This window comes from Lynx rufus, unplaced genomic scaffold (genome assembly GCF_022079265.1).
Source record: "Lynx rufus isolate CCGP_SWC_20201006 ecotype Redwood Valley unplaced genomic scaffold, mLynRuf1.p SCAF_6, whole genome shotgun sequence".
NCBI lineage: Eukaryota > Metazoa > Chordata > Mammalia > Carnivora > Felidae > Lynx > Lynx rufus.
The window spans coordinates 142,949,378-142,959,614 of NW_025814878.1; the positions used below are offsets into that span (position 1 = coordinate 142,949,378).

The 10,237-nt window shown below is 51.8% G+C and overlaps 1 protein-coding gene across 1 annotated transcript; it reads left to right on the forward strand.

Annotated features, from left to right (window-relative positions):
* Positions 1-2,717: 2,717 nt before the first annotated feature.
* On the forward strand, positions 2,718-10,216 carry BTN1A1 (butyrophilin subfamily 1 member A1). The gene is made up of 8 exons (XM_047102027.1): positions 2,718-3,357; positions 3,855-3,991; positions 4,129-4,476; positions 5,900-6,181; positions 6,927-7,076; positions 7,505-7,525; positions 7,620-7,646; positions 8,306-10,216. The coding sequence occupies exons 2-8, from the start codon at positions 3,913-3,915 to the stop codon at positions 8,977-8,979; spliced, it is 1,581 nt and encodes a 526-aa protein (XP_046957983.1). The 5' UTR covers positions 2,718-3,357; positions 3,855-3,912; the 3' UTR covers positions 8,980-10,216.
* Positions 10,217-10,237: the final 21 nt, after the last annotated feature.

A 10,237-nucleotide genomic window follows, 5' to 3' on the forward strand; every position in this document is an offset into this window, starting at 1 on the left:
AGAGAGGCAGGACACCTGGCTGGCTCAGTGGGAAGAGCATGCGACTCTTAATCCCGGGGCTGGGAGTTTGAGTTCCATGCTGGATGTAGAGCTTACTTAAGACAATAAATAAATAAACTTAAAAGAGAGACAGAAGGGGCAAGTGGTTGCCTCAGTCAAGTGCTGGTGAAGGTCACATAGAACGAGGATGAGAGTAATCCCTGGCTCTGACTAGTCTAGGACACTGGGAAATCTGAACAGTGGTGGGAAAGGGCCGAAGAGATAAGTCCTGACCTTTGGCCATGAGATTCACTCCATAGGGAGCGGGTCACATGCCTCGGCCCAAACGATCTTCGCGTCTCAGAGGGAAAAGTCTGTTTCGGGTCTCCAGTGGCCCTGGGCGTGGCAGGACCTTCCCCATAGCAGCCCCGCATGGTTCAGGCATCTCACAAACAACGCGAGCCTGGAGAGACAGGGGCGCCTAGCATCTCTGTTCCCGGAGTGAGCCTTGACTCAGACATCCTGCCTGGGATGACCCAAGGTGTTCCTTTATGTAGAAGTGACTCAGATGTTACCCCGTCAAAACTGGGCTGCCACATAGCTTGAGTTCTAGATACCATTGCTTTCTATCTCCCTGGCCCCTTCCTTGTTCCGTGTAGCTCCCTTGGGTGCAGGAAAAAGCTCTTCTTTTTTTCTTTCCCCCCCAAAATTCCCTGTGAGATTTTTTTGACAACATAGAGCAGGGGTCAGGAGTCTAGTCATAGCGTGTCGAGGAGAGGAAACCCATTATAGATGACATTTTTCAGAAGTTAAACACAAAGGGGAGTTGAGAATGAGACAGGAGCATTTCAAACGAGGAAGGCCAACGGCCAGTTAGTTTGATATCAGCTGCAGATTCTATTTTGGCTTTTGTGCTGATGAGAAGTCAGAGAGTAAGAACTTGAAGGGGAGCTCAGTTTAGGAGAGGAAGGTAGACTTGGAAACAAAAGACAAAACTAAACACATGTGCCTGTCAGAGTAGGACTCAGGTCAGCTGTGTGCCAGCAGAGAGGACCAGGAAGTTTTCTGTGTCACAGGATAAACCAGGCCCATGTCCTGGAGACTCGGTTTTGCTTGGAGGGGGCCTAGGTTATCCAGAGTCATATTTAAACAAATCTCATATATAATGAAGTAAAATGATGTGATTTACCCCAAACTTATGGGTAAGACCCAAGACTTTAAGAGTATTTCTCACTTGAGTTGGGCAGCGCTGGGAGCTCCTTCCTGAAGCCCCTCTGGTTAGGGTGCTCGGCTGGGACCACAGTGAGGTCCGGCCCAGGGAACGAAGGAGCAGCTCTAGAAGAGAGGGTGCACCTGCTTGCTTCTGGAAGAAGTTGCCCTTAAATGAGCTTCTGAGGGAGGAGCAGGACTTTGTCCTGCAGATGCTGTAGGAGGCGGGGAGACAGCACCGGAACCTGGAGGCCTGGAAAGGTGGTGTGGGTTGAGGTTACCCCATCTTGCAAATTCTTCGAGAGGTGGATAGGCCATCGGAGGGGAGGGAGAAGAGGCCGAGAGGAAGGAATCAGGGAGACAACTAGATCCTACATTTTCTTGACCAGATTAAGTGTCTGAATTTAGTGCTGGGGCCACTAAGGAGACATGTAGGGGTTTTGAAGCAAGAAGTGACATGATCAGATTTCCATTTGGTAAAAGCCATTCTAGCAGTCTTGTAAGTCAACCGGAGCAATTATTTTTTGTTGGTCGTTTTTTTCTTTTTTAATGTTTATTTTTGAGATAGCCTGTAGGTGGGGGAGGGGCAGAGAGGCCGGGGACAAAGGATTGGAAGCGGGCTCCGCACTCACAGCTTCAAGCCCGATGCGGGTCTGCGGGTCGGGTCTGGCTCGTGAACCCTGAGATCATGACCTCAGCCAAAGTCAGAGGCTCAACCCACCGAGCCACCCAGGTGCCCCTCTTTTGTTGGTCTTAATCATAACCTGAAATAAAGGCAAAGTACAAACTGGGGTGGTGAAGGATATGAGCCACAAATATAATACAGGATTGACAGCTTTAATTTATAAAAAATTCATACGGAAGAATAGGAAACAGCATCAGAATGTCTGGGGGGGGGGGGCAATTTGCCTGGAAAAATCTCTTCCAGAGTATATTAAATAGTTAATATGAAAAGTGATCAGCCTCGCTGTCCTGTAAATGTCTAGTAAAATAATAATTTGATCTATTTCACCCATCCCATTAGTGATGACTAGGGAATAATTGTTCTCAGTGTTGGCAGGAATTAGGTGAGAGGCTCATTCCCGTTAACAGTGTGATAGGTTTAACTTTGGCAATATGCTCAGAATTCAACTCCTAGACCCGATGACTATCTTTCTGGGAATTTGTCAGAAAGTTTGTCAGGAAGTATCAAAGATGTGGACAAAGATTTATGTATTTATAAAGTGCACTAGTTATAGTAGATTAAAAAAAAAAAGCCACTAAGATGTCCCACAATCTTGGGAATTACAGGAACCTACAGTATGATATTATGTAAGTATAAATAATGTTTCTGATTATGCAAAAGCTTCTTCAGTTCTGCCAGAATGTGAACAGAGGCTGTCATTGGTTGGTGACATCATGAGTGATTTCTGCTTTGTAAAAGTGTTTTCCAGAGGTGCCTGCCTGGCTCAGTCAGTGGAGCAAGAGAGCCTTGACCTTGGGGTTGTAAGTTTGAGTCCCCCACTGGGTGTAGAGATGACTTAAAAATAAAATCTTAAAAAAAAATAACTAAAAAAATGTTTTCCCATGTTTTTAATTTTTTTTTTCATGACAATAAGAGGTTTAACCCCAAAATAAGGAATTGCAGGCCGAATTGCTTGCAGGGAGGCAACTTTGGGGCAGTGAAAACTGAATCACACACGTGCATTCCCAGTCTACCCTTGAACTTTCAACCCACATAAACAACAGAGTAACAACTTCCCCTCTTCTCAATCCTTACCATCACTTGACAGGCTTAATCTCATTTAATGCTCCCAGCGCCTCCCCAACTTCGGGATAAAAGAAATGAGGCTCGAGGGGGAAAATTGACCAGCCCAGCGCCTTCCATTTCATTTTAGCGTTGTCTTGACCCTCCCTTTTTGCCCTATCCCCTTTTATTTAGTCCAGCCCATCCTTCTGTATCCTGGTCTTTGAGCTGAAGACTGCAAAGACACGGACCCTTCGTCTCTCCGGAAAACTTCCCCTCCCCACCCCACCCCCCAGGGCCGAGGCCTGGGAGCTGGGGGCAGGCTTTCCTGAGATCACTTCCCGCTTCCTTCTTCCCCGACTTTAACTTTGGCTCCTGGGGCCACAGCCAGCTTGGTCACTTGCTAACCAGGCTCCCGGGTGCCTCTTCCTCCAAGATCAGAGGTCAGTGCCTGTGCCCGCTCTGGTCCCCCCCCCCCCCCTCCGAGAGAGCACTTTCTCTCCCTCTGGCTCTTTCCCGGGCCCTGGGCCCTCTACCCCCTGCCCTTTACTCTCCAGCTCCCCTCCCTTCCCCCGACTTTCCTCTTCTCTCCTCCGGTTCAGTCCCCTGGTTTCCATCTCTGCTTCCATCGCTTCATCTTTATTATCATTCCTGAAACAAATACCAAATTACTGTATGGGGGGGGGAGGCTTTTTAGAGCAGCGGTACATTGGTACGCAACCCATTAATGGGTACCATGCCTCCCAATTCCCTTCTAGGATTCTTTTAGGGGTTTAGGGCCTATTCGGCTGTGCACCTGCCCGGCCACACGGGGCGGTGTGCGCTCGCACCGGGAGTCTGCGGTGGGAGGGGGCGAGCGGGCGGATCCGCGTGGAAAGAGCGGTGGGAGGAGGCCGGAGAAGGGCGTCGAAAGATCCATCTCCCGGCCTGCATCTCCCAGGCGCAAGTTCTGACGCCCGCAGGACACCCGGTGACCTGCTGCCCCAGGAAGGTTGGACATGGCAGTTTTTCCAAACTCCTGCCTCCCCGCGTGCCTGCTCGTCCTCACTTTCTTCCAGCTGTCCAGGCCCGATTCGGGTAGGTCCCCCCGGGCTCCGTCTCTGGCCCCCTGGGGTGCCCCCCCCTGGCCCCGACCTCGGCCGGGTCCGGGTGGAGCAGACGGCCCTCCGTCCGTGTGAGTCCTCAGCTCCCCCCTGCACGCCCGGTTTGCGCAGCCCCCTTCGACGTGATCGGCCCCGCGGAGCCCGTCCTGGCCGCGCTGGGGGACGACGCCGAGCTGCCCTGCCGCCTGTCCCCGAGCGTGAGCGCCGAGCGCATGGAGCTGCGGTGGTTCCGCGGGAAGGTGGCGGCCGCGGTGCTGGTGCGCCGGGACGGCCGCGAGCGGGAGGCCGAGCAGACGGCCGAGTACCGCGGCAGGGCCACGCTGCTGGACGGCGACATCGCGGCCGGGCGCGTCGCCGTGCGCATACACCGGGTCCGGGCCTCGGACGACGGCGAGTACCGGTGCCTCTTCCGGCAGGACGGACGCTACGGGGAGGCCAGCGTGCACCTGAAGGTGGCCGGTGAGTGCGCGGGTTCGACCCTCTCCGGTGACTTCCGGGCGGCGTCCGTTTTCCCGCGGCTCCCTTGCTTTGGAAGCCACCGCGTTCGTCGTCCCGAGAAATCCCTTCTAGGGCGGAAAAGGCTGGCGGGCCGAGGGTGGGAGGTCAGCGGGAAGGCGTTGGAGAGATGGCCCCATGTTGTGATTGCGAGGCTACACCACATCCTCTCTAGTTAGCGCGCCAGAATATGCTCGATCCAGCCCCAGGCCCCAACATGAAGGTTGTGTCTGCTTGTCACCACTCCGGTGAGGGACCCTGTGCCGCGCTTTTCCGTTGCAACCTGAGGCTGCCGCGTGGATTGGTGCCTAGGGACGGGCTTCCCAGGATCCTAGAGGTGGCTGCTCGCTAACATTGTCGATCCACCTAGAAAAGTTTTTGGGTTTTGTTTCCCTTCTCTGCTTCAAGCCAGATTTCAAACTAAGGAGAATGGTAAGCATTCAGGAGGAAAGTATGCGTTGAGGTCTGACTTTCCCGCTTACTTGGAATGCCATCAAACTAATCTCTTTCTGAGCCTTATTTCCTGCTATAAAACTGGGCAATGCATCTGTCAAACAAGATTTGGCAAGAATGAAATAAAGTGAGACAGCGTATACATGAAACTGTTATTGTTACTCTTTTAAAGTGATAGACAACTTTGAGAATCTCCTCAAGGTGGCAGGCAGCCCTTTTCGTGAAAAGAATACGCATTTTCACATATACACACAAATCGAAACGTGGATTTAAACTAAGAGCTGTGGACAGGTGTTTAAGGACTCTCCTCTGCAGCTTGGTGTTTTTCTATACTCTGTAGAATTGTAAGAATATAATCAGGCTGAAAACAGAAAGGGTAAGAACAGCTTTATGTTGATATATGTTAGGACACTGGGGCAAGGAGGTTGAAACCATTTAACAAAATTCCTGAATCAGTATCACACGGAAAGGAAACTTAAATTGTCAGCTACAATCTTAATGCAGGGAACCTCCAATCCCCCTTCTCCTCAGGGATACTTCTTCTCTGTTCACATCTTCTGTGTTAAATACCCACCCCTGGTTCTCCTCCTCGAAGTCTTTTCATAATACTTCCAACCACAAAGCCCTCTCCCATCTCTGGAGCTCCCTAACCTGCCTCTAAGCCATTGGTCTTGCTGTTCCTGCTGACTATGTTCCTATGTCTGTCCATCACACTCCTGCTTACATTTCAAACACTGAATCCCAATATGGCATCCCTCTCTGATAACGTTCCTTTTACTGACGTCTCAGTTTCCTCGTGTCATGAAACAGAACATGAGTCCCTCTCATTCCTAGTCTCCGTGTGCCTTTCTTCCTCAGACTGTGTAACCCTATGGTCATAAGGTTCCCAGAAGGGTGTCCACCAAAGGAGTGAGGCCAGCTTCTCTCTCCATAGCTCTGGGCTCTGATCCTCAAATCCATATGGAAGTTCAAGAAAGTGGAGAGATCCGGCTGGAGTGTACTTCCGTAGGATGGTACCCAGAGCCCCAGGTGCAGTGGAGAACTTCCGAGGGAGAGTGGTTTCCATCCACATCAGAGTCTAGGAATCCTGATGAAGAAGGCCTGTTCACTGTGGCGGCTTCCGTGATCATCAGGGACACCTCCATGAAGAATATATCCTGCCATTTCCAGAACCTCCTTCTGGGCCAGGAGAAGGAAGTAGAGATCTCCATACCAGGTCAGTGAGATCAGCGTTGGGTTCCTATGTGACAGTTTTAGGGCCACATCACCTAGGGCACCTGCCCAAGCCATGCCCTCATGACACAGTTGTCTACTTTCTCCCCACCTAACTCCTGATCCCCGACGTGAGGGAGCCCCACCAACGCCATCAGAAGAATAGGGATTCTGAACACATCAACCCTCCCTGGATCTCATTGAAATCCCAGATTTTCCATTTTAGGAGATATATCTTAGATACAGAAGCTCTGTCCTTGGGGGCCTTCCTAATCCAGAGCGTTCTCTCCTTGAGTAACAGGAAAACCCATTTCCACCCTTGCCCCTTGGCCTCCCCCCTCCCATGCTAGAGCTCCGTCTAGGTTTCGAGGGCCCTCAGGAAAGCAGATCTTCTCATCACCCTCCCCCCCCCCCCCGACCATCTCTGGCTCAGGCAGGGACCTTTCCTTATTCTTTGGTCATTGAGTCCCTTTCTGTGGCACACAGAGGTGACATGTCCCCTTCCTTATTTACTTCCTGCATCCCCTTGGCTCCCATCCTAGTCCTTCCTCTCTTTCACTGCCCTCCCCTACCTGAGATCAAAATTTTTCTGAAAAGCTTACAGCAGCACTGGAAGGACTCATTTTTGCCGTGGGAGGAACGGGGGAGGTCTAGGTCGTCCTCTCTTGCAGCCCCCTTTGCAATCGGGAGCAGAGGCAGACTTGCTCAGGGCCGCACGACAAATGTCCTTCTTGGGGATTTCGTTTCAGCTCCCTTCTTCCCACGGCTGACTCCCTGGATGGTGGCAGTGGCTGTCATCTTGATGGTCCTGGGACTTCTTACAACTGGGTCCGTATTTGGCACTTGGAGACTATACAGGGAAAGAGCCCGACAGAGAAAGGATGAATTCAGCTCTAAAGGTGAGTCAGAGGCCGCCTGTCAGGAGTGCTTCCGAGTGGGGGTGGACCCAAGTCCTTTCAGAAGATATTTGGGTCTAGAATTCTGGAAGTCAAGATGGGGGGTCGTTATAAGGCACCTGAAGCCGCTGATCCCCAATATGAAGGTCTGGGGTGCAGAAGGAGTCAAAACCAATGCAAACTGAGATATTAGACCTGATGTGCACTCACTACCCACCCTCAGACTCTCTCCTCACTTCTAACTCAGTTTCCCAGTAAAGATTAAAGATCTGATCCCAAGCCAGTAGGAACTTCCTGCACATTTCTTAGAAACATAAAATAAATAAATAAACCATAATCCTTGTTCCTCATTTATTGATAAAGCTTCAGTGTTCAGGTAGAGATGAACCATTTATTCCTTTGTCATTAAGGTATTTCTGTTTGTTTTCCAGAGAAACTCCTGGAAGAGCTCAGTAAGTTCTCTCTTCTTGTCGTTAGTTCACCGACAAGGTGTCCCCTCTCTTATTAGAAGCCTGTCAATGACCATCTCGTTCTCTTTCATTGCAGAACAGAAAAAGGCCACCCTGCATGCAGGTGAGTGACGGAGCTTCTCAAGGGCTCTGAGGCTCTATCACCCAGGGATTCAAAGTCCTATAATACTTGGACCTAAAAACACTAACACAGTTCGTGGTGAAGATAGATAGGGGAAAGATGATGTAAACGGGCCTCACATTTTCCTCGAGGTACAGAGAGGGCCCTTGGAAGATGTTTCGAAGACAAGCCCCTGTAACAGGCACCCCTGAGGCCCTGGGGAGAGTCAACTCACACATCACCTTGTGGCTTTTGACGGAAGAGGAAAATAGAGACAGCAGAACAGGCCAAGCACCTCTCCTCCTGAGGAGACCTACCAAAGTCTAGAACAGTCTAGATAGATAGATATTTTTAATTTTTTTTATTGTTTATTATTTTTGAGAGAGAGAGAGAGAGACAGAGAGCAAGCAGGAAAGGGGCAGAGAGAGAGGGAGACACAGAATCGGAAACAGGCTCCGGGCCCTGAGCCCTCAGGACAGAGCCCGACGTGAGGCTCGAACTCACAGACTATGAGATCATGACCTGAGCTGTAGTCAGCCGCCCAACCGACTGAGCCACCCAGGCGCCCCTATATATACATAATTTTTTTTTGAGAAGAAAGACTATGTCTTGTCACCTCTAATGCTCACTGATGCTCAGACCAGCTCTCTCTCCGTCTCTAGTTGACGTGACTCTGGACCCAGACACCGCCCATCCCCACCTCTTTTTGTACGAGGATTCAAAATCTGTCCGGCTGGAAGATTCACGCCAGAAACTGCCCGAGAAACCAGAGAGATTTGACTCCTGGCCTTGTGTGTTGGGTCGTGAGACCTTCACGTCAGGGCGACATTTCTGGGAGGTGGAGGTGGGAGACAGGGCCGACTGGGCGGTCGGGGTGTGTAGGGAGAATGTGGTGAAGAAAGGGTTTGACCCCATGACTCCTCAGAATGGGTTCTGGGCTGTGGAGTTGTATGGGAATGGGTACTGGGCCCTCACCCCACAGCGGACCCCTCTCCCATTGGCAGGGCCCCCCCGCCGGGTTGGGATTTTCCTGGACTACGAATCAGGAGACGTCTCCTTCTACAATATGGCCAACGGAGCCCATATCTATACTTTCTCCAATGCCTCCTTCTCTGGTCCCCTTCGGCCTTTCTTCTGCCTGTGGTCTTGTGGTAAAAAGCCCTTGACCATCTGCCCACCCACTGATGGGCCTGAGAGAGTCACAGTAGTTGTCGATGCCAAGGACTTTGCTAAGGAGATCCCGCTGTCCCCTGTGGGGGAGGACTCTGCCTCTGGGGATACGGATACCCTCCACTCTAAGCTAATCCCTACCCAGCCCAGCCAAGGGGCACCTTAAGGAATCTCCCAGCTAAACCGTTCTCCTTTATGCTAAGCCCTCCCCTCAGTCCTCTCTGAGTCGACAGCCCCCGACCTCACCCAGCCCCTGTTTCTTCCTGTTGGGTAGGGATCAGTTGGTCTTGAGAAGGTTATGTTGCTGCTGTTAGAGAGCGTGGGGTGTAGGGCCTTCCTAATCTGTTTCTGTACTGGTACTCAGGGGGCAGGCGCGTGACCCTGAAGCTGTTTCTAGTGTCCTCCTACCCCTCCCCCCAGGCCACATCCTATAGGGAGGGACAGCTCGGCTATCGAGATGGGGTTAGGTTGGCATGTGGTTATGACAGAAACATCTCAGTGTCCAGAAGAGGGATGAGTAGAGGAACAGGTTTTGCACAAGCGGGAAACCCAAAAGGTTCTGGGAGGGGAAAATTCGAGGCTGAAGTCCCATAAAGGAACCTGGGGGGACATCGCAGTGGAGGGAAGGGAGGGGAACCTAGGCCAATGACGAATACCTGGCCTGCTCCTAGAGTTTTAGGGCCTCTCAGATTTTCTAAGACATGTCCTACAGAGTAAAGGGAACTGGCCCTACTTTTGTGGGATCTGAAAAAAATGGTGTGGGGGCATGGAGAAGGGATGAAGGGAGCAGGGCTGGGGGCCGGACAGAAGATCTGACCCCGGGAGAAAACGGGAGACAAAACCCAAGCTGTGTGCGTGGCCACGACGCGGATCCTGCTTTCCTCTCTGTGGCCTCCTGTTTCCCCCTCACCTGGAGTCATTCCAGCCTCACTTTCTGGGCCCCACAACTTTCCAGCTCTCTTCCTCCTTTTGACTTAGAATCTCTCCATCTCAGAGCCTTTCTAGAAACCCTGGTCAGTGATGTCCCCTCTTTAGCAGCCGGTGTCGGCCTCAGGGCCCCTCAGCCCTCATCCCAACATCTGGTTTAGCCCCCTCACACCCCCCTTCCATCCGCTCCCCAAGCAGCTCATGCCCACGCCCCGCCACCGGTCACTCTCCCCGCCCAGCTTTCCTGCGTGCCGTTCTCCCCAGGGTCCCCGGAGGCTGTGTCATCGCGCTCGACACAGCTAGACTGACCGCACCTGCTTGTGTTTGCGCTTTCCCGTATACTTGGGGCTTGTCACGCCAACGGACCGCAGGTGTATCTGGGCTCGCCCCTTCTACTTCCATGGTGTTCTTCCAGTTTCCGGCATGGGTGTCGCCCGTGGTCTTGACCTAATAAATAAGTCTGTTGATTGCTGAAAGCGGCATCTGCAGCCTTCCTT

Bases quoted from the DNA above. Each gene is read 5' to 3' on its own strand.
- BTN1A1 (XM_047102027.1), top strand. From the start codon at position 3,913: ATGGCAGTTTTTCCAAACTCCTGCCTCCCCGCGTGCCTGCTCGTCCTC. The intron at 6,182-6,926 runs GTCAGTGAGATC...ATTTCGTTTCAG, and splicing joins AGTAGAGATCTCCATACCAG to CTCCCTTCTTCCCACGGCTG. The intron at 7,526-7,619 runs GTAAGTTCTCTC...CTTTCATTGCAG, and splicing joins GAAACTCCTGGAAGAGCTCA to AACAGAAAAAGGCCACCCTG.